The sequence below is a fragment of the Spermophilus citellus genome, assembly GCF_964194105.1.
Source record: "Spermophilus citellus genome assembly, chromosome: 12".
NCBI lineage: Eukaryota > Metazoa > Chordata > Mammalia > Rodentia > Sciuridae > Spermophilus > Spermophilus citellus.
In genome coordinates, this window is record NC_138198.1 from 94,460,843 (window position 1) to 94,488,377 (window position 27,535).

Genomic DNA, 27,535 nt, shown 5'->3' on the forward strand with positions numbered 1-27,535 from the left:
TGCAAGGCACTGGATTCGATCCTCAGCACCACCTCAGCTCAATCCCTGAAACGAGGTGGGGGCGGGGGGAAACACCACAACAAAATACTTCGCATAACATCCTTCCACAAGCACCCATCTTTCAATGGTGCTTTTAGTTGTTTTTTTTAATTTGAATACTTGCATAATTTTAATTTCTTTAACCTGTTATGCAAAACGTAGACTTGGTGATAGTGGGGCTGCTACCCCATATATCAATATAAAAAGCAGCATCATGGTTACAGAGTATAGGATTGGAACTACACTCAGAACTGGGTTTGAATCTTTGTTCAACATTTGGCTTGTCATGAGTCCTGCTGAACTTACACTGTCTTAGTTACCCATATGTAAAATGGCATAATCAGTCTATCACAGAGCATATCACAGTACTTAGAACAGTTCCTGGTGCATAGAAAGCATTCTTACTTGTGTGAGCTGCTTTCTCAGTCAAGCTTTTTTGCCACTATGACCAAAAGACCGTGGAGAAGAACAATTTTAGGGGAGGAAACACTTATTTGGGGGCTCATTGTTTCAGAGGTCTAAGTCCATATAAGTCTGGCTCCATTCCTTGGGGTTTGAGGTGAGGCAGAACATCATGGTGAAAGAGTGTGGTGGAGGGAAACAGCTGGGAGCATGGCACAAAGAGAGACTCCACTTACCAGATACAAAATAGACACCCCAATGATCCACCTCTTCCAACCATACCCTATCTGCCTTCAGTTACCACTCAATCAATCCCTACCAGGGGATTAATTCACTGATTGGGTTAAGGCTCTCATAACCCAATTATTTCAACTCTTAAGTCTTCTTGCATTTTGGTGGGGGACACCTCACATCCAAACTATAAAAGCTGCCATTATTATATCAAGTATGCTTTGTAGGGCATTGTCTCTCAAAATACTGTCCATTAATTACATGTGTCAAAAGATTTGTATGACTTGTTTTAAAATCCAGATTTTTTTGATCTATTTCTAATCTTCAAAACATAATCTCTGAATAAAAACCTACTATTGCAGACAGGGAGAAATGGATAGGAATGAAAAGCACCTGAATTCAAGTAAAGTGACCAGATGTCATCTCAGAAAGGATTACCAGGGATATTATCCAGAGGACTACATCTCCAAACTTTCTAAAGTTAGAAGAATCAGAAAGTTTTGACTCTATAGATATAATCTTCCTTTTGCAAATTCCCCAAAGTTTAATAAAAGAAGTTTGGCAAACACTGCTCTAGAGAGTCCCATAGGTTGGTTTTTAGTATTCTCCAAATTTGCTTTGAATTCAAGATGTGACAAGAGAGCATGTGCACTAGGCAATTAAAGGTACCAAGTCAATCTGTTTACTTGAAAGCATGTAATAAGCACTAGTAAGCACCAGGTCACAAAAGGTCTTGTTCTCTGTCCCAAAGGAACCTGCTACAGTGAACTGTAAACCCATATTTTATTACCTGGAATTATTTAAATATTTTAAATCATGAAGCAAGTTGCAGATTTCAAACTTGGTTCAGAGCAGCAGTTATTCACATGTGGTCCCTAAACCCAACAGCATCAGCATGAAGTTGTTAGAAGTTGTTAGAAAAGTGAACTATTGGGGCTGGGGATGTGGCTCAAGCGGTAGCGCGCTCGCCTGGCATGCGTGCAGCCCGGGTTCGATCCTCAGCACCACATACCAACAAAGGTGTTGTGTCCGCCGAGAACTAAAAATAAATATTAAAAATTCTCTCTCTCTCCCCTCTCTCACTCTCTCTTAAAAAAAAAAAAAAAAAAAAAAAAAAGAAAAGTGAACTATTAGGTCTCACTCCAACTTACTGAATCAAAGCTGTGTATAGCTCCCAGCCTTCAACAGTTTTAATGCTCCAGGTGATTCTGATGTTTCCTCAAGTTTAGGACCACTGGCCAAGTCCAGCAATCTCCTCAGCATTTCTTTGCCATTATATTACTGAACACTTCCAGGACTTTGCTTCCCTCCTAGTCCATTATTTCCCTCCACCCCCACATCCAATAATTCAGATTCACAAAAACAACCTACACAATAAACCTTTGAAAAGAACATAAAACTTTATTAAGAACATCTTATACTGTAATCAGATACAGCCAAAGAAAAGGGGTAAACAAACAGGGAGAGTTCATCTTCCCATGTGCTACTGCCACCTCAGAACAGACTCATGTGGATGGCTGGAATTATAGTTGGCAACAAATGCTCTGTATAAATAAACTCATCAAGTAACACAATGTTCCCTTTCTATACAGAGAAGAACTGGGTTTACACTTTAAAAAGCTTTGATATAGTGCAACAGCTATGAAACAAGACTACATCTTTAGGAGCTATTTCTTAATAGAATACAAAGCAGTTTAGTAACTTTATGTTATTTCATATTATGTAAATTTTTAGAATGGAAAATTCAGAAAGGACCTTCTATCTTTCCCTAAAATAAGTTAATTTGTACTTTTGAGGTTTTTTTTTTTTCTTTCTCTCTAAAGAGTTCTCAGAACCAGTTCAGTAACTATACTGCAAAAGATGAGTTGCTCATCTACAGTGACAACTGACAACCTAAGTTTGTTCTTTTAATTTTGCAAATCAAGATGACTGGGTCACCCCAGCTTTTGCTGATTCTGAAGGATTTCTTATAGAAAACCCCTGATTCGGAGTGCATTTGAAAGAGGTACCAAAAAAGTTGCATTTGGAATGGTTTTCCTTAAGGGAGGGTGGCTGTTGAGCACAACTGACTTTCTCAGACTCCAGGTTCTCCCCTTATGGACTTTTACTTACTGTAGTGATGGAAGGAGCAGAGGGAGTGCCAGGGAATCTGTTCAGACTGCCACTCCAGCAACTCTCTGCACTGTTTGTGGAGAAAAGAGTGATGGTATCCATTCAAACCACAGTACCCCTACTGCAAGTATGGTGACATGCTTTTCTCTTGAGGGGCCAGGCCAAACTGCACTCAGATGCATGATTTGCCTCAGGTACACAGTGAAGAAAATGCTCATGATTTAGAATTTGGTATTACAGTATCCCACCTAACCCCATTTCTTGAAAAAATTTAGCCTTCTTTTTAGGAAGGAAGACTATTCACTGCTAAGGCTTACCACGTTAACTATGATAAGACGGAAAACATGACTAAAGCAGACTATTGTATGTGTTCAGTTAGTGGACTAACCAACAACTGAGGTTTGTGGAGGACTGGTCAAGGGGTGGGATTCAGGTTCTTGAGTACTATCACTTATCACAAATCTCATCAAGCTCTTTAAAAAAATAATGCATTTTTATCATAAATATTTAGAGCAGATACTGGCATCAAAATCAGTATCTAAGTTAGAAGTCTGTCTTAAATGGTGAAAATATTCCAACAAACTTCTAAAAGATTTCAAATCTTTCCAGGAGTACACAGTTTATAAATTAGTTTTAAATGGAAAAAATATATATTCTGAATGGATAAATCACCACTTTAGCAGATCATAAATAAGGTCAAGATATTGAAAATAAGTTAACATACAAGTTCTTGCTTTCACATTAACAACAACAAAAAATCTAACTTACTTGGTATACTTTCACAGCAGGTATAACCAGGTTTTGTAATTGTGCATTTGCTACCTCTCCCCCTTTGCTCTTTCCTTCTATTTCCTATACCTAGGGACAGAGGTACATAGCACAGGCAGATACCCCAATGTGCGGTTCTGGCTGCCGCACACCATTTCCTTGCTTAGAGTGATGTTATTACAAATGCTGGTCAGGACCTATGATTAGTAATTTATCAACCATATTACAAGTTAAGTACATTCATGGTTAAGTGGATTAGGTTCCCAGATGAGCTTTCAATAGTAATGTGCAAGGGAACCTAACTACTACTGTTTATGTGAGAAAATGTGTCCTGACTACCAAAGTTGTCTAAAACACTTTGGAATGTAAGACATTTATGGATGGGACTATTTTATATGCATCTGTTTTAGAAATAGGTCAAATTGTAAAAATCACTGTTTCCAGAACTACAGTCTATCAAAACTAAATTTTGCTTTCTCTTTCACATGTGAACTAATTTTAACTATAATCTCTAATACTGAGAAACAAAGTGAAGCCATTTAGAATAGTGAGACATAATTGGCTTGTGGGATTTAAAAGATGTTTTATTGACTATCTACTTTGAATTTGCCTACAATGAGAAATGTCTAATGTAAAGCAATGGATGAGAAAAATGTTTATCCTAAGTCATTATTGAATACAAATCCACAGCTTAACAATATGATTTAAAAAGAAAGCTGGAGAGCATGCAAATGCTCTTAACACACAGGGTTAGAAATAAAAGGTAAAAGTACATTTGTTTTGTATTTACATCTGTAAATATACAAATATAAAATTTACCAGATCTACCCTGTAGTGTAGCACTCTTAATTTCCAAATATACAGTCATTCAAAAACTTGAAGGGAACATTAAAAATGTCCCAGGCTACTTTACTGAACATTAATGAATATCGAGTTCTTGTACTATTAGAGCTAAAAATACTACTGTGTTTTAAGTTATACAGCTGAGGGAATAATAAAAGTATCATTTCATTTAATCCCATAGATAGCTTTTTTTATCAAAGGGATCAATTATGTTAAAAGGAGACTGATTTGACAAATAGAAATCAGTTCCAGAACCAAAGTTGTTCTCTTGGTAGAGTCTCAAAATTCATAGCATTTTCATATTAATCTATTCAAAAAATTCTAAACAGTATAATCAAAGGAGTCCCTATTTCACAATCTTTTTAGTCTATGATGGCAGTTGAAATGGAACTCCTACAATGCTATCTGAAAAGTTCTCTAGACTTCGATCTGACCCTACAAGTGGCATCCATGTTTAGTGTTAAATTACTGACCTCTAGAGAGTAAGGAATCAAAAGTAGGGAGAGGCACAGAACCGATATTTGGGTTGGGGAGAAGGATGAAGATTAAGTTGGAACATTTAGTCCCTTCTATAATCAAGTCCTAACTATACCATAATAAAGTCTCAACCAACTCCTGATTAGTTCTTCCCCTTTAGGAATTAGATAGTATACAGTGATTAGATACTGAAAAAAGAAAATAATGAAAAACAATTGAAAATACATGAAGAAATAGAAACATGGACTTTCTCACAAGGCCCTGGATCAAAGAAATTTACAAAAAGATTGTTTGAAAATAATCACTATGTGAGCTTATTAATACACAGAGATCATCACTTTGTTTAAACTAAGTCATGTTAACTTACTAATAAAATAGTAAACAAATCAACATTTTAAACAATTTTATAAATTACTTGTCACTTCTTTTGTTAGTATCACTCTCTCAACAATATACAAAAATAACACTACAGGACTATCCACCTAACCCGTCTCCATGTCTTGCAAAGTCCTGGGCCCTGGAAAGAAAAATGGTCGTCAATCTTCACTGTAGATGTCCCCCGCAAAGGGCAGGTGCATGTGGCTGCCAGTGACATTGGGCAATCGAGATAAGTCTGGCAGGCTCTGGATCCGGGACCTGAGTTCTTTGCGCACCAGGGAAACTCTGGCTAACTTGCGCTTGTATTCCTGTAACAGCAAATCATTTTTGTTAGTATTCAGGGACTCAAAGAGCTATCTAGCATATGCTCTGCATAAAATCTGATACTGTGCCAAATTTTAAAAAGACTACTCTTTGAGTTTTAGTATCCAAAGAGGGATACTACAATCTTTAACTGCTGTTTCACACATGTACAAAGAAAACTAACATTGACATGCTTAACATTAGCATATAAGATTCTCAGGTATTCTTGAGTTTGGACAAGAAAAATTACAGCTAGGCGTGGTGATGCACACCTGTAATCCCAGCAGCTCGGGAAGCTGAGGCAGGATTGCAAGTTCAAAGCCTGCCTCAGCAAAAGCGAGGTACTAAGCAACTCAATGAGACCCTGTTTCTAAAAAAAAAATAAAAATAGGGCTGGGGATGTGGCTCAGTGGTTAAGCACCCCTGGGTTCAATCCCTGGTACCAAAAAAACAAATAAAAATGAAAAAATACATGTTCATTTTCACAAACACAAGCTGAAATTTAGCACTGTTTTCAATTGTGAACATTGGCAACAAACTACAGTAGTTATTATCATACCAGTGACTTTGTCTCTAACAGAAACCAGTTGCTTCATATTACATTACAGCTACAGCTATCTTGAATTACTGTTTACATCTACCACTGAATGTTATTAATAAGAAAGCATATATTATTGGACAAATTTTATGTGTGATAGCTTTAATTCAATAACTTGTTTCCCTTATAATGCTCTGAATTTTATTTTATGCATTTATAAACGTTAACTTGAGAAGGTATTCTGGCTTCACCAGAATGGAAAACTAAAGGCCCAAAAACAGGTAAGGAGACTTCTGGTTCAGCAGCAGCCCACCTATCCCCTCCTTGATTTATACTCAAAGGAATTAAAATCAGCATAATACAGTGACACAGCCACACCAATGTTTATAGCAGCTAAATTCACCACAGCTAGACTATGGAACCAACCTAGGTGTCCCTCAATAGATGAATGAATCAAGAAAATGTGGTATATATACTCAATGGAATATTACTCAGCTTTAAAAAAGAGTAAAATTATGTCATTTTCCAGTAAATGGTTGGAGAATATCATGCTAAGCAAAATAAGCCAATCCCACAAAACCAAAGGCCAAATGTTTTCTGTAATATGTGGATGCACAATAAGGTGGGGGCACTAGGGAAGAATAGTGTTACCTAAGATTAGGTAGAAGGAAGTGATGAGAGGGGAAAGAAGGGATGGAATAGGAAAGATAGTAGAATGAAATAGACATTATTACTTTATGTATATGTGACTACATTACCAATATGATTCTGCAACATGTACACTCAGAAAAATGAGTAATTATATCCCATCTATGTATGATATATGAAAGTGCATAAATGCATTCTATTGTCATGGATAACAAATTTTTAAAAATTAAATTTAAAAAATAGGTAAGTACAGGAAAGCCTACAAACAAAACAGCCCAAGGAAGCAGAAGTCTATTGGTCCAGTTACGTCCACATGTCCCTACATTTCCAATTTATCCTGAAGGTCAAGATGCAGTAAAAGTTAATTTAACATCAATCTATAATCTCAAGGTATGATTTGTTTTCCTCTTGCTTTCTCCCCCTAACCAGTGATATACCCTGGAATACCAGGTAGGTATCAGTATGGTAGCTCAGAGTGACATACAAAAGATAAGCACCCAGGGTCAGTTCTGGTTGCATACTTCTCAATAGAACCTCCTGTTACATACCTACATGTCTGGTACATTTTTTGCTCACGGCAAGCTGCTACAGTGTAGCCATCTCTCTGAATCACATTAGTGAGCCTATATATATTATATACGACTTCAAATATAAAAGCATCCAGGTAGGCTACTCTTCAAAGTCTATCTTAAAAAGTCAAGTACAGTGGCATGTGCCCAGTAGTTCCAGCTATTTGGGAAGCTGAGGTAAGAAGATCCCTTGAGGCCAGGATCCAAGACCAACCTGGGCAACACAGCAAGACCCTGTCTCAAGAGAAAACATATATATTTTAATTCTTTGATTCAAATGATATGTGGCAATTAAAAGTCTTCAGTCAAATGGCTACACTACAGAAAAATTAGTAAAAATAAACAAAAGCTTCCATTTATTCCAAGTCCATTATATACCTAGCATTAAAATCTGAACACGTATCAGCATCCTTTCAATAATCTCATGAGAAATTATCCTTCATAAGCGTATGAAATAATCAACAAAATATGAATAAAAGTTGTAGTCAAAAGCTTTCTATCACTCTAACAAGCAAGATTTAAATACCTGCAGTAAACTTTTGGATATTAGCTTGAAGGACAAATGAAACTTTAAAAAAAATGTTTTATATTTTTAGTTGTAGATGGACATAATACCTTTATTTATTTGTGTGTTGTTGAGGATTGATCCCAAGGCTTCACACATGCTGGGCGAGCATTCAACCACTAAGCTACAGCCCCAGTCCCTCAGATAAAACCTAACAATTACCTGACTGTATTAATCAGGCAATAGTCCTGAAAGTTTTAAACTGATTCAGTGGTGGTCTAAAAAAAGATTCAGAGAGTTCAGCCTCGTTTCTCTAGCAATGATTCTTACAATAATATATATGTATTACTTTGGTTCTGATGTACACTTTATAATACTCCTCTTAGACCAGAACCATCACAAAACCATGCAGGTGTTGTTTTAGAACGCAAGGTGTTTCATGGCAGTCTGACAAGTAACAGGTGCATTTTTAAGCAGTGAAGATACACTGTTGAACAAAACAGGTGAAGTCTCCTGTCTTCATAAAACTAACACTTCAAGGGGAGGGGACATAAATATTATTTCAGATATAAACATGATGTCAAAATAAATAAATAAAACTAAGGCCAGGCACAGTGGCACATGGCTAGAATTCCACTGACTCAAGAGGCTGAAGCAGGAGGATCCCAAGTTCAGGGCCAGCCTCAGCAACTTAGTGAGGCCCCAAGCAATTCAGTGAGACACTGTCTCAAAATAAAAGGGGGGTGGGCTGAGGCTGTGGCTCAGTGGCAGAGCGCTTGCCTAGCATGTGTGAGGCAATGGGTTTGATCCTTAGCACCACATTAAAATAAATAAAGGCATTCTGTCCATCTTCTACAAAAAAAATAATAATAAATAAATAAAAATAAAAGGGGGGGGTGAGAATGTGTGCTGGGGATGTGGCTCAGTGGTTAAGCATCCCTACTTCAATACCTGGTACCATGAAGTATGTATTATTAAGTATATACTTCAACAAGTGTGTGTGTGTGTGTGTCCCAGTGTAGCTGACATCTAGAACATGATACAGACGTTTTAGAACCCCAGAAGTCTTTGTCATACTACTTTTCCCAACTTTTTCTTTTTTTTTTTCCAGTATTGGGGACTGAACCAAGGGCCTCGTGTTTGTTAGGCAACTGCTCTACCACTGAGCTACATCCCTAGCCCTTTTGTTTTGAGACAGTGTCTAAGTTGTTGAGGGTGTCCTTGAACTTTCGATCCTCCTGTCTCAGTCTCCCAATTTGCTCAGATTATAAGCATGTGTCACTGTACCAAGTTTACTTTTCCCAACTTTTAATCACTATTTTCCAAACTTAAATTGGGTTAAGGGCCATCCTTGATAATGTCTGTATAAGTCACCTGCACTCTTATTTAAGATTTTGTATCTAAGTCAACTCACTTTTCAAAAAAAAATTTTTTTTCTTTTTTAACATCTATGCAATCACAGTTTGTCCATCTTGGTTTTGACCCACATATTAAACATTGGCATTAAATGTTCTCAGGCAACACTACAGCATGGGAAACACTGCCAAACCCCATTCTTCTCAACTCTGACTGCTAACAAGTCACTCCACTTCTCCCTGCAATCTTCCTCAGTCAATAAGGCCTACATCTATCCTTCATTTACCAATTCACCCTATACTTGCCCATGTCATCACTACTACCCTAAAGCATGTGGTCTCTCACAATCCTCAAGTCCATGTTTTCAGTTTCACACCAAGGCTCACCTCCATTGGTAAAAACCCAAGTCTCTTCATTCTTCAATTTTTTACTCACATATTATAATTCTGGTATACTTTTCCACTTTGTCTAAAAGTCCTTCCCGTCTCTGCCACCTTCACTTCAGGCTCCCAAATAAAACTACCTCTGCATTGCCAAATGTTTGTCTGCTGTCCTTATCTTCTCAAAGGCAGGAGCCTTATTTATATTGACATCATACTTCAACACTAGTAAATTAGAAGGTGTTGATCTGCCTTGCTGGCACTGCAAGTGAGTCAGAGGTAGCTTGCAATCTGAACCATTAGAAAAACTTCTATACAGCTAATACTTAGTATATACCAAGTACACAAACCTTACATATTTTCTAAGACCTACATGAAGACTAAACACTGCCACAGAAACTTTTTCCACTCTAGCCTCAAACTATGATGTGCTATTACTTGATGTTTTTGTTTCTGTTGTTTTTCAGCCCAAGTTATTTCTGAACTTAACTGCTACCATTTTATAGTTTCATTTCATATCCATTAGAGGAAAATGTACTTTATATAAATCTGTTTCCTTCAGCATCCAGGAAAGAACTGAGGGTTAACAGCCCCTCCACCCACATCAATACTCCATCAAGTCAGGAGATCTGAATGAAGTACTGCCTCCTCAGTGTACTACCAAAGAAACTTGGGCAAGGACTACCTATAATCATCTTAGATGCACTTTTTTCCCCCTTTAGTTGTAGATGGACATAATACCTTTATTTTATTTATTTATTTTCATGTGGTGCTGAGGATCGAACCCAGTGCCTCATACTCACGAGGCAAGTGCTCTGCCACTGAGCCACAATCCCAGCCCTTACATGCTTTCTTTATACAAATAGGGGTATATTTTACAGAGTTGAGACTTAAATAAATTAATATGAAAGTTTTAAAATTATAAGGTGCTATACAATTGTGGTGCTATATAATTCTGGGATGGCATCAACAGGTATATACCCAGCTATGCTGCCATTTTCTTAAAGATGCTAATAATTTTGCTCTTCTCTTTCACATATAATTGTTTTAAAAGACATGGAGAATTTCAACTGCATCCACATGGGGATCTTTAGGACCCAATTAAAGGCTGTGACTAATTCCAAGCTACATGCTTACTGTATTTTAAACCTACTACTGCAGATCATTTGTTGCAGCACAAAGAGAAATGCACGAAATCAGAAAGCTGAATCCTGATTCTAGTGAGCTAGCTATGTGTATTTCACCGAGATTTCAGGAAACTGTAAAAAACAAGTTAGGTAAAGGTCAGAGTCTTTCCCTGTCTTCTCTTTCTCTCACTTCTTATTTGTAAAATCCACCCTATCCAACTATAACAACATGATTATGCTGGGCAATACCCAGTGTAAAAAAAAATTATATATATATATATATATATATATATATATATATATATATATATCCTAGAACTTTTTTTTCAGCAAACAGTTGACATCCTATCATGATCATTAAAGATTTTCCATCCCAAGGGTGGCACACACATGTAATCCCAGGTACTTAGGAAGCTGAGACAGGAGGATTGCAAATTCAAGGCCAGACTCAGCAACCTAGCAAAACACGGTCTCAAGAGGAGAAAGTAGGGGGAAAGCTAGGGAGGTAGTTCAGTGTTAGACTGCATTGGGGTTAAGTTCCCATTGCTGGGACAGAGGACATGACTGGGGACCAGACACTTTTTGCCCAACAGTATTTCTTAAAAATGGTGACAGTTATATATTTATCTCCACATAACACTTATTTCCACAGAATTCTGTAAGTTGCATCTATATAAACATCCAATCAATGTAACTTCTCCTGCAAATCTCAATAGATATCCTTACTTTTAAACCTAATCCCTCCAGTTCTGGCTACTTAAAATTTATTTCATCATTCTTCTGTTTCTGATTTAACTAAATATTTGGAGAATTAAAATAAGTGGGTTCTTGGATTTAAGAACAACAAATTGATGTTAAAGGTAAAACTAATCATCTTCCACTCAGACATAATCTTCAGAATGCATTATACATTATGGTAATCTTCACAATCCGGATTCCTTCTATCTGTTCTGTTGACCCCTTCATGGTTTTGTTCATATATTTCATCATGTCCTTTGCCTCTCTTAAAGAAGTTAAAATACAAGTCTTCCTTAAGCCAGTGCCTTTGACATAACTATTAAAAAGCTTTCTCATTTTTTTAAATCCACCAAACCTTACTTTTGCTTCATTTTGCTTGCCTTGGGATTGATTTTCCTTGCTGGGTTAGACAGGAAAAGTTAATTGGGGTATTGATCAAGACATACATACACACACACACACACACACACACACACACACACACACACACCACTTTTCAAAACAAGGCTAAGAGAGTTTCCAAGACTGTAAAGATTAGTCAATTCTGTTACCATCCCTAGGGGACAGAGTGCAAAGCACATGAAGATCTCAATGGTTTGCTCTTTACGAAACATGGCCAAACTTTGCATCTAATATTGGAATTCATGATTTTTAAAAATATAATCTAGCAAATACATTCTCATTTCTTTCATGTTACCCAGAACTTCCTGGATGAAATTTTCCTTTTCTTCCTGGATTGTGAGGAAAATATTACCTCTTATTAAAATTATTTGGTGCAAATGAGTGTCATCTACAAAACTGTACTGCTTCCTTTATTTCAGGACTTACTATCATTCTCTCAACAATTCATACACTGCAAGATTTCATTAACCTTCTAGATTGTTAACAAAAATGTTGAAAAAACATAATGTATCAGGTTTTCTGCAAGAAACTCAATGCCTCAATGGCTATTGACTGAGTTTTGAAAACCAATACACTATAGCTACTACATTCCCATGTGCTTTCTAAATGCCAACCATTGTTCTACACTCTCCATTTAATCCTCACTGGTAGAAATTACACTAACCATGTGTTACAGATGCCAAAGTGGAATCACAATAAACCACTGGTATCTTCACCCAAAGTCAATATTAAGAAAAAGGGCTCAAAATTATAGACAGGCTGGCTTCAGGATCCTCCTACTTTATACTATCCTGCTTCTCATATTCTGGAATTATTTTGGGAATGGGTAAATCTGTCATTATAACATCTCTGGCATTAATAATGAAGGAGAGTTGTAATTGTCTCACAAATAACAGCATATGGGCCTTGAGATTTTTTAAAAATGAGTATACTAGCAACAACAAACAGGGGAAAAGATGAGGGCCTAGGGCTAACCCAAACAGCAGTGGTGCACATTCCAGGAAAAATGAACCCACTGACAAAAAAATTTTTTGGAGGGGTGGCTACTGGGAATGGGTTCCAGAGGCACTTCACCACTGAGTTACATTCCCAGGCTTTTTTATTTTTTAAAAAGGATCTAAGTTGCTGAGACTGGCATTGAACTTGAGATCCTCCTGTCTCAGCCTCACCTGCTGCTAGGTTTACAGGGGTGCACACCACCATACCTTGCAACAATTACCATTTCTGATCTTGAGAGTAGTGGCAGTGGAGACGTGGATAAGCCAGGAGCTGACAGGCAGCATAAAAAGTTGGCTGTTTCTCTATTACCTAGGAAACTTTAAAATCAAGAGATGCAACTTTACGAAGTGGCATATAACATTTCCTCATTACTGAGACTTAAAGGAGGAAGCTGACTTAATTGTTACCTTTAGGTCTCCCTGTCTTAATCTATATTGCAGAGTTACTAAAGAATCACGCTGATCTCAGGGTTATGACATCTAAGCTGATGTTTCTCAAAATTGGATGTCCCGTGGAACAGTGTCCCACATGGTCTTAAAAGCAGGCCAAAATTCAGAGGTGGGGCTCTTGTTTGGGAGCAAAAATAAGAAACAGCTATCCTTGCTACTGTCCTGCTCAGATCCTCAATATGCTAATATCCAGAGTGAAGCTCCAAGAGTGGAATCTGGTTTGCAACATTACTCAAAATCACTGAAATGTTTTTGCTGCACACTATCACCATCTTCCAGAGCTAACAGTTAAACATCGAATGGGAAAGGATGGACCTCATTTTTTCTTCTAGTCATTCAACCACTTCTTCATCACCACTAGCAATAGCAAACTAACTACTTTATTCCTAACTTTCAAAGAATAATTACATTAGATACAGAACTCAGGTTGGTGGATTCTTCAAACCACTTTCAACGCTCTTCTTCCTTGCACGGCTTGCTGAGAAGTCTACTGTAATTTTATTTGTTCCTCTTAGATATATGTTTGGCCCTTGGTTCTTATATTTTTTTAAGTTTTAGGTTTCTGTACTTTGAATGTGACTTGCCTAAATGTAGTCTTAATAGGTTCTGAGTTTCCAGGATGAGTGGTTTGGTGTCTATCATTAATTTTGGAAATTCTTTTATATATATATACTTTATTTATTCATCTTATGTGGTGCTGAGGATCCAACCCAGTGCCTCACACATGTGAAGCAAGTGCTCTACCACTGGGCTACAACCCCAGCCCCTGAAGATTCTTAAGTCATTGATACTTCAAATGCTTCTGCTCCATTCTCTCCTTCTGGCATTTTAAGCACGTTTTTCACTCCTTTCTAAACTGACCCTCAATTCTTGCATGTTCTGTCGTGGACTTTGTATTTTCATATTCTTTTTCCACTTTGCATTTCAATTTGGCAAGTTTCCACTTATCTATGCTCAGCTTATCAACTGTTTTCCCTTAACAGAGTCCATCCAGTCCACTGTCACAGGCCCTTTTCATCTGTTAGTGATTTGTTTCCAGTATTTGCCTTTTATTTTTTCTGAGCATTTCCACTTTTCTACTTACATAACTATCTGTTTTCATGTCTGCTTTTTCCATCAGAACCTTTAACATTAAATCAATTATTTTAAATTCATGACCTCAGAATTCCAAAATTTTGCCACACAGATCTGGTTCTCATGCTCATTTTGTCCCTTCAGACTGTTTTTTGCCTTTTAGTATATCTTGTTAGCTTTTATCGAAACTCAAACATGTACTATCGGGTAACAGGGAGGTGAACCAAGTCTATGGTGTCAGGCTTTTGATAATCTGGCTAGGAGTGGAGCTGTTTAAGGTTTGCTGTAGATGTAGATACTAAAGATGGAAATTCACTACTTTATTAAATAGTTCTTTCACATTGGTGTCAAGTGGCAGAACAGTCTTGTCACTTGTAACAAATCCACTGAAACCAGTACATTCAATTCCTCTTTTCAGATAGCTTTTGAAGTATCTGAAGACAGATATTCACATAAATTTTAACTGGCCCTAACTCTGATCTTCCTAGATCTCTCAACTTTCTCCAAGGTATTTTATTTGCATTTCCTTGGCCACCCTGGCCCTGCCTCAGTATTAACTGTGGCAAGTTAACTTATTTTGTTAATGTAGAATCCAGGTTGAATAATGACATATGGTTGTGATTTAATCTGCTTCCAAAGCAAGAGAACTCTCCACATTCTAAACATTTAGTTTATTAGTGTAAGTTAACACTATACTAGCTGCATCACAATGCTAACACCTACATATCACCAGAGCTTTCTCTGATGAAGAGATGCTAAGCAGGGTCCTATTCTGACAGTTAACTTGGGAGAATCTAAATGTAGGAATTTATAATGAAAATATTCAGGCAAGGAACAGAAATGATGAGAAAATGCAGTGTTTGGCAGTGATTCTCGTTGAATTTACAATGGTTAAGGGCCAATGGTTGGACCTACCAAGAACATTAACCAATAAATACACCTTAGTGCTAGTTGTAGTGACACACGCTTTTAACCCCAGAAACTCAGGAGGTTGAGGCAGAAGAATCCCAGTCTCAGCAACTTAGCAAGACCCTATCTCAAATAAAAAGGCTGGGGATATTGCTCAGTGGTAGACAGACTAAGACCCAAGGTTCAATCCCTAGTACTGCTAGACTAATAATTATAACGATAATAATGCATCTTAATTGTAGGTAGTCAGTCAGTCATGGATGAGTTTCAGAGGCAACCCTAATCAACTTAAAATGTAAGAAAATTTGTGCCCTTTCCAAAGCTGCTGACAACTCACTTCCATGTTCTCTTATTCTATAATCTGCCTTTCTAATGTTTCCCCAGTAATTATTTAAATTTAAAAAATAATCCTCTATTTTAGGCAATTAAGCCTGACAAGAATTCGAAGAAATGTTAGTCTGAATGACAAAAGGCTCTCCTTAAATTTTTGATAAAACTGCTTAAGATATTCACATTTGGGTCTGGGGCGGTAGCTCAGTGGTAGAGTGCCTGCCTTGCACATATAAGGGCTGGGGATGTGGCTCAAGCGGTATCGTGCTCGCCTGGCGTGCGTGGGGCACTGGGTTCAATCCTCAGCACCACATAAAAATAAAGATGTTGTGTCCACCGAAAACTAAAAAATAAATTTTTTAAAAATGATGTTCACATTTCAATTAACAAATTTGATGTAAGCAATAATATCAAAAGACCAGCCAAGATAGATATCCAAATAGGATACAAATTTGTGCATAGAAGATGGCTACAACTGATGCTTTTTTAAAAATGTATTTATAATGATTTATTACTTTATTTATTTCAGTAATCAAACCCAGGGTCTTGTGCATGCTAGGAAAGCTCCTCTACCATGGAGCCACATCCCCAACATGGTTTTTGTTTTCATAAGACTAAAGGAAATACATCAAAATATTATAAGGAACTTAGTATATTCAAGGGAAATTTGAAAAATACTAACAATTTTGTGCTTCAGTGTTCTCATCATAAATAATTCATAAATCCTACCTCCTTTCCTATTTTATTGCAATATCAATAAAAATAGGAAAAGCACTTAGATCAGTTCCTTGGCACACAGTTAATTTTGAGTATTATTAAGATTAAATTGTAAAAAAAAAAAAAAAAAAAAAAAAAGATTAAATTGTAAAGAATTATCTCCTCTACAGTAGCATTTAAGTGCAACAGCAGAGTTTCAGACTAGGTATACAGACACTGGTGATTTTTCACCCACATAGTGTACAGAGGATCTCGTTTATGGAACATTATAGGAATTGTGTGAATCTTAATTCTAATAAGCTACTGGAAGCTTCAAGTGCAACTGCAATTCCTGATGAAAAGCAGCGGTTTTCATTTGTCAGTATGAGAACACATGCTAAAATGAAGGGAAAAGGCAATGATTAGTCAGAAAAAGGCAACAACGTTGGAGTACAGACCAAAGTAAATATAGCAGTCTAGTTCCCTAGTACTAGACACCTTGATGCTGCACTCCTTCCTGGAGATGTCAAATTCTAAGTGATCATCTGGCATATGTGAGACCAGCTGCTGGACAGGGAACACAATACCAGGCATGAAGAAAGCACATATAGTCATATCCACATTCTTTCCTCTTCCCAGTTTTCCTCTTGTCCTTGCTTCATCTTTCTATTTTCGGTTTTTGTCCCCTTGCCTCACCCTGTATTTACTATTAAAGGGAACTCTTTTAACAATTTTCATCATTTACAAAAGTATTGTGATATTTTCAGCAGTTCTGAATTACCTCCAATGCATCTCTAACTTTCAAAGTTCACTTTACTACAGTATATGCCAATAATCCTAAATGGCTTTAGTGATATCAAATTCAAGTTTTCACTAGCAAACATGTCAAAATTAACCCAAGATGAATCCATAGGCAGCATTTCAATTTTATACAGCTGAGTCTACAGATTAATGTGAGTGCTGATACTTGTGTTGAGAAACAAGAACAGAAATCAAACATGCTGAGTGACAAATACTTGGTCCACTCAGATGATCACTGGATTTCAGCTAATTGACTCTGACATTCTAAAGGAAAATAAGAATTTTATGCTTCAGAATTGGGACTCATCATCAAAAATTCAGTTATCCAGATGCAAAGAGAATTTCATAGATTCAAATTTCATGGGATCTTTAACACCTCATAAAAAATGAGATGACAATTGTCACACATCTTTTGACAGATTTAAAGATTACAAGATAACAATTAAAATCAGCATCAAAATCTCCAGTTCAATCCATTAAAAACAAAGCCTTTTGATTCTCAGTTTCTCCTGACTACTACATCTTATTATTATTTAGCTCAAAGGGCACATTATTTTAAAACTGCATTGTCTATATTTTACAACTTACCTATGATATTCCTAATTTTATACCTTCAATACTTGGGACTTATAACACCAATAACTATAGTAAGGAATTCTGTAATTAAAAGAACTCTCTGGGGAGTGGAGGTTGTGGCTCAGTGGTAAAGCACTCTCCTAGCACATGTGAGGCACTGGGTATGATCCTCAATGCAATAAATAAATGAATAAAGGTATTATGACCATCTATAACTAAAAAAAAAAATCTTGGGGAAGGAAAAAAATTAGCTCTCACAGTATTTCACTGATTTTGATATATTGAAATTTATAGAATTTATTTATATACATTTTTGAGGCAGCAGTATTTACCCAGGTAGAGAATCACCTTACTATATTAAGTTCAAATTTCATCAGCATTAAAGAGTTTTTTCCCTTAAGTTTGCTCTTTTATGTTTCCAAAACTGCTTGGTTAGTTTGTCTACAAGACTGCATGGTCTACCCCAACAACTAGTTTTCCATATACAAATGACTCCCACTGTTCTTGGCCCTCAACAACCTGGAGGGAACACTATTCCTTCTGTTCCAGGTCCAATACAGTTTCCTCACCACTGCTAGTTGACTAGAAAAGGACTGCATGAGGTTAACTCTTCTGAATATTTACAATACAGTGTCCTCAGTGACTCCGCTCTTCTGACCTCCTGGTTCCAGGTACCTCACTTGTGGCATGAAGAATCTTTATGAATGCTCTCATCTTTACAACAGTACACGCAAAGATGTGAATTATTCCTTCAATTCAATCCTGTCAGTGTTCCATCTTCTAGGAGATACTGCCTCCTCTGGGGTGCCCATAGCATTCCTTCTCTTTCTTATAGCAGAGACATTATACATTTCATATACTGTAAACTTAATATCATTTCCTATATATCTAATTCTTTATCTATACTTATATTAAATAAGGATGACGATCTTCATCAATGATTTGAATAGAATTTATAACAATGGAAATGTTCTTCTGTATCAGCACTACCCAAACTAGTAGTCAAAAGCCATAAGTAGCTATTGAGTATCACCTGAAATGTGGCTGCTTCTACTGAGAAACTGAATTTTATATCATATTTAATATTTTTTAAAAAAAATTTTTAGTTATTGATGGACCTTTATTTATATGTGGTGTTGAGAATTAAACCCAGTGCCTCTCGTGTGCTAGGCAAGCGCTCTATCACTGAACTACAACCCAGCCCCATATTTAATATTAATTAACTTAAATAGATTGTGGCTAGTGGCTACCTTTTGAGCACCACAGCCCTTTAACTCTATTAAATTCTTTATATTGCACCACTCCTATCCCTCCATCTCATCTGACTCTCTTTAATTTTATTTCTCTTCATTACACCTATCTTTACATTTTATACAATAGATATGTAACATAATGCACAAGATATATTTACATACATCTTTACTATTTACTTAATACAATAAAGAATATCCTAGGTCTTATGTTTATTATATTCTTACATTTTATTTTCTATTTGTTGTAGGAGAAAAAAAGCTGCTACTCAGTCTAATATCTTAAAAAGTCAAGAATATCTGCTTTTGTTTACAAAAGACAGTGAACATCTGAATCAGAAAAGGAAGTTAAGGTGAACACCATACTTTAATTGAATCCAGACCTGCTGCCCTAATCAATCACATTCTTAAACACTGGAGGAGAAGAACAGAAAACACTTTACCAACTGGACATATTAAACAACTACTTCCAAGAAATCACAACTACCACAAAATTGATTAACAGCAAATACTATACCTAATTTTGAAAAGAGGTAGATTCCACAATCAGCAGACAAGCAGGCTTGACTCAGATAAGACAGTATCTCAGAAAATGATTGGACGTGTTTAAAGGTACTCAGAAACCCAGTTGCAACCACTGAGATACTAAGACAGTAAACAGCAAAATAAATAATTTCTCTTTGAGGCAAAAGAAAAATATTACAGACATCTGACATTGAGAGAATTCCAGCTGTGTGCAGGTAGTCCCAGCTACTCAGAAAGCACAGGAAGGAGGATCACTTCAACAATTTTATTGATTAAATGATAAATATATACTAGCTAAAAAAAAATTTAAAACTCCCAAGGGTTTTTGTTTGTAGCTAGAACTTCTGAGATACTTACTCTATATGGGAACAAATTTAAGCACCTAACTTGTTCAAATTCTATAGTAACCACTTAAAGTAGATATGATTTTATGATTTTTATCCCTACTTTACAGACAAGGTAACTGATGTACAAAAAGATCAAATGCTTTGCCCAATGCCACAGGGTTAGTAAGCAGATAAACAGAATTACAACGGACAACCCTATTCCAGAGTCCCCACTCTTCATCACAAAGATGAACGGTTTACGGCTTCTCCAAGTGTTTACTGATTTAAGAAAGTCTAAAGTCAACCAAGGCAACTTTCAAACCACAGGCCCCTGTTCCTGGCCTTATCTCTTCATCATGTAAAATATGATTTTCGTTTTTATAAGTTAGAATATATCCACAAGAAATCTGTAGAAGAAACAAAGTGAGAGCACCAAAAAAAAAAAAAAATTGATAGATGTCAAGTTTAAAAAAAAAAAATTCGGGGCTGGAGCTCAGTGGTAGATTGTTTGCCTAGCACATAAAAGGCACTGGGTTTGAGCCTTGGCACCACATAAAAATAAAGATATTGTGCCCACCTATAACTAATAAATAAATATTTAAAAATGTACAGGCTGAAATACTGGCTCAACATGTTTTTTTTAAAGATACATATTTTAAAAGTTAATCACATAAGATGCTAATTAGAAATTCTAAGTTAACAATGGCAGATGCTTAAAAATGTTTAGAGATAGTTCCAAAAGTTACAAGCAAAAAAATGTCAATGTTACACTGACACAAAAATCTCACGCCTAAAAGTAAAAAGTTGTTTCTATGCAGAAAAAACAAATGCCATAAACCATCACAGTATAAAATTTATTTTCTGAAACTTATCTGAATATTCTTTAAAGAATAAAAATGTAAAGATTCATTATATATTTGACTATGATTGATTTACTTGGCTTACTGAAATTATCCTTAAACCTTTATTCAGAGGATACTGCTTCTATCAAATATATTTCTGAATATTCTTTAATTCTTAAACTGAGCTCACTGGTAGGAAATCAAAAGCACAAGAAACACCCCAACAAAGAAGCATACAATCATGTTTACAGAAAATAGATAGTAGCTACTTAAATAGTATTTTACAATTACATTAAAAAAGTCTGAATACTTCAGTGGACTTTGCCAAGCCCTGAAGGCACAAATATTTTACAATCATTACAAACATTAATTATACTTGCTGACTGTTCTCCACCTAAATTTTTTTTTTTTTTGGGGGGGGTGACTTTACTACTGAGCTAGATTCCTAGACCTTTTTACGATGGGGTCTCAAAAGTTGCTGAGGCTGTCTTTGAACTTGAAGTTCTTCTGTCCTTCCCAAATCGCTGGAATTACATGCATGAGACACTTTGCCCAGCTCTCTGAGTCATTTTTAAAAGGAAATCTTTGAAAGGCATGGTGGTGCATGCCTGTAATCCTGTAATAGAAGGTTCAGGAAGGAAGATCATAAGTGTCAGCAATTTAGTGAGCCTCTTAAAAAAAAAAAAAAAAAAAGCCATCTGGACCCTCTGTGGCTCCCAGAACCATGGGAAAGAGCCAGTGACTATGACTGAAGAGGCATTTGACAGTTTTGGCTGGTGTACTGGCAAGAATAAAAGCATGGTTCCAGTCAAGTGTGGGCAGTTTCCATAAACTTACCAAACACTGGCACTAAGATTTCCTGACTTTTGATACCTTTTCTACTAGTCCTGAGTAGATACTGTGAACTAGGTTAAGTAAATGTGAAAATAAATCACTTTCTTCAACCGAGACCTACAAAAATCTGACAAAATAATCTCTATTCCTAACCCTACTAACAATATTAGACAAGCAGAGACTTCATGCTATAATGAAAAATAAGAACAAAAATAGCATTAATAATGACAAATAAAATATTGAGGAAGTAAACGATAGTGGGGAAAAATAAAAAATTAGAAATGTGGGTAAAAACTTCAAACCATTCAATACACATACCAGGAATTTAATGAAAAATTATAAAAACAATTAAGTGGCAAAAATAAAAGGCAACTTAGGTCTAATGGAAGGGCACATCAAATATCAAGCAAAATTAATGAAAAACCAATACCCTGGATATGTGCTAGTCAAAGTTTTAAATACATAGGATAAAGAAAAAAACTATAAATAAAATAAAATTCACATAAATGTAATAATTTATGTAAACAATATGTAAGAGTTTCTATTTCCACATCCACTTGTCATTATGGAGGATGTCACTTTGGTTTCTTAATTCAGAGCCGACTCAAGCATAAAAACCATTTACCTCTTTATTGCTTTAAATTTGTTTCTTCCCCCTAGGAATTTACTTTCAAACTACCATAGATAAGCAAAAACTTAGCTAGAAAGTTATTTATAGTAGTGTTTTTCCTTTTCTTTTTTTTTTTTTTTTGGGGGGGGGGCGGGGGCAGGGGTGGGAAAGGTTGCTGGAGTTGAACTCAGGGACACTGAAACACTGAGCCACAGCCCCAGCTCTATTTTGTGTTTCATTTAGAGACAGGGACTCACTGAATTACTTAGTGCCTTGCTTTTGCTGAGGCTGGCTTTGAACTCACTATCCTCCTGCCTCAGCCTCGTAAGCCACTTAGATTACACGTGTGAGCCAGGATGCCCAGCCCAGAGCAGTGTTTTTCAATAACAAGAAACTGGAAGTAATATAAATGTCAAAATGTGATTTAAAGCAATGTTTTCAACATCAAGAAAGAGGAAGAAAAACAAATGTTATGTTAAATAACAGGTAAAAATACTATTTCTGTAAAACAGAATATAACTTGGGCATTAAAATGAGACCGATATGAGGGCTGGGATTTAGCTCAGTGGTACAGTGCTTGCCTAGCATTCACAAAGTCCTGGAGTTAATCCTCAGCATTATGAAAACAAAAAAAAAACCAGACTGATAACTGTGTGAAAATATTTACAGTAAATATGCAAAAAAAAACCCTGTAAAATAGTCATGTATATTATAATTCTATTCCTCTAAATGTTGTCAAAGATTGAGGTAGTATATGCATCCTTACCAAAGGGTAAACTTTTGATAAACACATATTATTCTTCTAGTTAAAAAAACTACAACATTTCACTGCTATTGCCTTCTATGGTTCAGGGCTTTACTGCCTGGCATATAAAGGTATTATTAAGCATTTCCATTCTATGAAAGTGAGCAGGCACAGAGGGCAATTGCAGCTTAAATTCCACTCTCTTATATACTACAATGTGAAAGAAAGAACACTGGCTTAAGGATTCAGATTTCATTTACAGCTCCAGTTCTTCCAGTGAGTGGCACTGTTTGTACAAATTCAGCACTTAAATATTGTTGAGTACTGTTCACTTATTGCTCATTTCTATATAATGTTAATGTGTTACTCTCTTTTTGAAGGGGAAAATGGGGATAAAATAGTAACATAATTTTAGCATTTCAAAATATCTATTTACTCCTTTCAAAATGCTCACCTGACATTCTAGATACTGCCTTGAACACACAGCACACTTTTTTTTTTTCCCTAAAAGTACAGTAGTTCCTTTATTCACAGCTAAATTTGTGCTTTCTGTGGTTTAGTTACCTTAGGTCACCGTGTTCCAACAATAGTATTATCACACAGTGAGGAATTAAGATTTTTATTTATTAATTTTTTGTGGTGCTGGGGATTGAACCCAACCAAGGCTTTGCGCATGAAAGCAAGCACTCTACCAACTGAGCTATATCCCCAGCTCAGGAATTAAGATATTTTGAGAGAAAAAGAAACCAATTCATATAACACTATTACTATATATTGTTATAATTATTGTTTTATTATTGTTGTTAATCCACTACTGTGCCTAATTTGTAAGTTAAACTTTATCCTAGCTATGTATGTTTAGAGGGAAAAAAAAGTATTTACAGAGGTTGGTACTATCAGCAAAATCAGACATATCTTGGTTAATATCAGCTATAGGTAAGGGGGAGACTACCGAACTGTACTATACTAAGACAACTTAAAAATCAATTAGACAGGGCTGGGATGTAGCTCAGTGATACTTTGCTTAGCATGATCAAGATCCTGAGTTTGAGCCCCAGTATTAAAAAAAAAAAAAAGGGTATGATTCTATCACAAAACCTCAAGTATTTCCAATCACTTTTACTCATTAAATTCCCAATAAACTACAAAATACGTTATAATTTAAAATATATATTTTATATATCCCTTACAGATTACATTTCTAGTATCATTCATTTATCTATCACTGGAAGGCCAAATTTTACTTATTCATTCAACATAAACTCTAAATGCCTACCAAGAAAAGGGCATTGCCCTAAGCATTGAGGATATGGGAATAAATACAAATAACAAAGAGGTTTTTCATCTCAGAGCTCATATGCTAATAACAGGTACACATGATAACCAAGTACACAAAGCTTTACATTTTCAAATAATGGTAAGTACCACAAAGAAAAAACAACGTAATTCAATGGGGGGGGGCAGAGTGGAAGCAAAAGAAAGGAACAGAAGACCCTCTGAAGAGGTTCATGTAACTGAATAAAGAAGGAATTAACTGGCTAAGAAAAAACTAAGAAAGCAAGAGCATTTCAGCCACGGTTAGAAATTAGTAAAGCAAAAACCCTGGTAAGACAACAGGCTTTACCAACTTTAAGAACAAAATATAAACCAGTAAGATGAAAATGAGGTTACAGGCTCATGACCAGTGATCTCATAGGCCATGCATGAATTCAAAACAAGATCCAAAAATGTGATGAGAAACATTGGAGAGTTTTAAACAGGTGTGCTGGGACCTAGTTTCTTCTTCTTTTTTAAACAGGTGTGCTGGGACCTAGTTTCTTCTTCTTTTTTAAAGGCGGGGGGGGAGGGAGGGAGGGAGGGAAGTTTTTTTTAATATTTATTTTTTAGTTTTCGGCAGACACAACAGCTTTGTTTGTATGTGGTGCTGAGGATCGAACCCGGGCCGCACACATGCCAGGCGAGCGCACTACCGCTTGAGCCACATTCCTAGCCCCATTTCTTCTTAAAAGATCCATCTGGCTGCAATCACACAGGGAAATTTCAGAGGGATCAGGATTATCAACTATTAACAATACAGGCAATATATGTATGACAACCACTTAGGGGTGGTGTGGCAGGAGGTATGAAATGTATATATTTGTGTTTACTAAAACATAAAAAGTTTTCCATTATATGACAGATGGAATTGTTCATCTGCTCCCTCTCAAAATGCCAACAAAATAGTAAAACAATTTATACAGGCAGAAATCACAAAGAAAGAAAGGGTACCACAGTAAATGAATGTCAAAAAAACTTTAAGACTGAAAAAAAATGCAACACAAAATAAACAAAAGTAATGCACTTCATCCAGAGGAACTCTGAACTAGCTCAGGATTTTGAACTTACGAATCCCCTAGAAATGTAATGGTGAGTTTTAAGGTTCACAATGAGGACCAACTGAAACTCTTTACGTAAATATGTTAAAACCTTTATCCCACAGAACTAAAAGATGAGAGACAAGAACCTGAGCAAAAGATCTGCATTCAGGGACTCAACTCAGAAGTTAAGAGGTAAAATACTATTCAGAAAATAGATGCCTTCTGTCATGTATCTGAGGCACTTCTCTCTAGAGAAAATGAATGGCCTAGGAAAGAAGAACTATAGATAATAAAACCAACTACAATCTTACTGAAAATCAGATTAGTAACAAATATCAAGTCTTTAACATGAATCAGTAATTTTAGAGATTTATCACAAGAAATAATCCTACATGGGCAAGCAAGTTAATTAAAGAGATGTTCCCTGAAATGCTGTTTATAATACCAAAGCAATAGAATCACAAAAAAGAAAAAGAGTAATTAAGTAAACTGTCATATATCTATACATTAAAAAGGAAACAATGACATAGTAAAAAAGCACATATTATATGAAAGGGATATAAAATAAATAGAGCCAATATCCAGGGCTGTCTTTTTGCTCATATAGCCTTTTCCCCTATAATTAAAATAGATTACTTGCCAGTCAATAAAAATGGCTAAAGATTACAGTTCCTGAAATACCTGTATAAATCCTGAAAAATTTTAGAAAGATTTCAAAAATATTTATTCAGAAATTAGTAACATTTCTTTCTTTTAAAAAATCCATAGCTCCATCTTACTTATAATATTATTTCTAAAACTACTCCATTATCAGTTCTCCATATCCTTACCACACTATTTTTGAATAACATATCATGTGATAAATAACCAAAAATGTGGTCTCTTAAAATATTAAGTATGAAGGCAAAACAGTGAATAAAGAGAAATTAGTCAAAATTATAAACATGAATATTAGAAATAAATATCAAAATCTGTGCAAGTACAAAAGGAACTATATTACTAAATGTGGGTATACATAAGAATTAAGTATGACAGTGACATTTAACAAAAATGGAAAGAAAGTTATCACTCAGTAAGATTTTGTAGGAAAAAATGCACCCATACTGTAAGTTTATACACTTATATGGCAAATTTAAAGAGACAGAACCTGGTTTTGCTCAGTGGTAGAGCACCTGCTTAGCATGCATGAGACCCTGAGTTTGATCCCTAGCACTGTGAGTGCACGCGAGCACGCGTACATGCATACACACATTCCCTTTGACCCACCTGTACAGTACTCTACTGAGAATGAGTCCTGCATATATACAGTTATATAAACCTGTATTACCAGTATGTTCTCTGCTATCCTACCTACAATACACAAAACAGTGTAATAATAAATGCAAATAACTTGGGGGCAATCTTACATCATTGGAAAAGGGGCAAGCTTAAACAATATTCGTGCAATGAGTACTGTGCAGATATTTTCTTCCATAACAAGTTAAATTATTTTATGTAACACTTTCAATGGTGAAATGATTTATATAGCAATCCATGAGGGGCAGGGGTTTTGGCTTAGTGGCAGAGCGCTTGCCTACAACGTGTGAAACACTAGGTTCAGCACCACATAAAAATGAACAAATAAAATAAATGTATGCTGTCTACTTATAATTACAAAAAAAAATATTTTTTAAGTTACCATATAGCAGTCCATGAAAAAGATCTTATAAATATAAATGAAATTTACTGGGTCCATTCTAACAGTTATCTGCTTACTTTTTATTTTTTACCAAAGTGTAAAGTTTCAAAAATCATGACTACTGATTTCCAAAAAATGTTTAAATTTCCAAATATTTTCATTCATTACAAATGCTTTAATAGTGAATTCCTTAAGAAATATTAAATAGCCAATTCATAAATGGATACTTTCAAATTTATGTACCTTTTCCAAAAAAAGAGAGAAAATGACACCCAGTCAATTGCACTTCATGTTCAAACGTGCATGAGAACTGTCAACTCTGTGGTATCACAGCTGATAGGAAAAATATAAATCTTCACCTCTGTCTCAACTTCAAAGCAATGTCAACTGCTTAGTACAAAGAATGTCTAAATTACCTCAAATCATTTTCAGGTCTCCTAACAACAGAATCCCTAATTTCTAAATAATGATTTACAAAAAGTTCTGCTGAATTAATTCCAAGTTTATGTAAGAAAGTTCATTTCTCTACTTGTAAAAACGAAGTTGAACATAATTGAGCTAGTTTCTTTATAATACAATAAAATCCAGTCATGCCAAATAACAAAAATTCCTACAACGCTTTCTTTCATGACAGTTATTACCTCTGAGGAGAATGGAATCAGAGTTAGAAAAATAGGGCTTTAGCTTTTGCTGTAGTCTTACACTGCAGCAAAATAGG

At 35.7% G+C, this 27,535-nt stretch overlaps 1 protein-coding gene across 1 annotated transcript in view; it reads right to left on the reverse strand.

The window, feature by feature from the left end:
* Positions 1–2,055: 2,055 nt before the first annotated feature.
* RPRD1A (regulation of nuclear pre-mRNA domain containing 1A) overlaps positions 2,056–27,535 on the reverse strand; it is a 59,423-nt gene continuing 33,943 nt past the window's right edge. Inside the window, exon 7 of the mRNA XM_081263264.1 lies at positions 2,056–5,558. Within this exon, the coding sequence (XP_081119390.1) occupies positions 5,409–5,558 (150 nt within the window). The 3' untranslated portion in view covers positions 2,056–5,408. The remainder of the gene's footprint in view (positions 5,559–27,535) is intronic.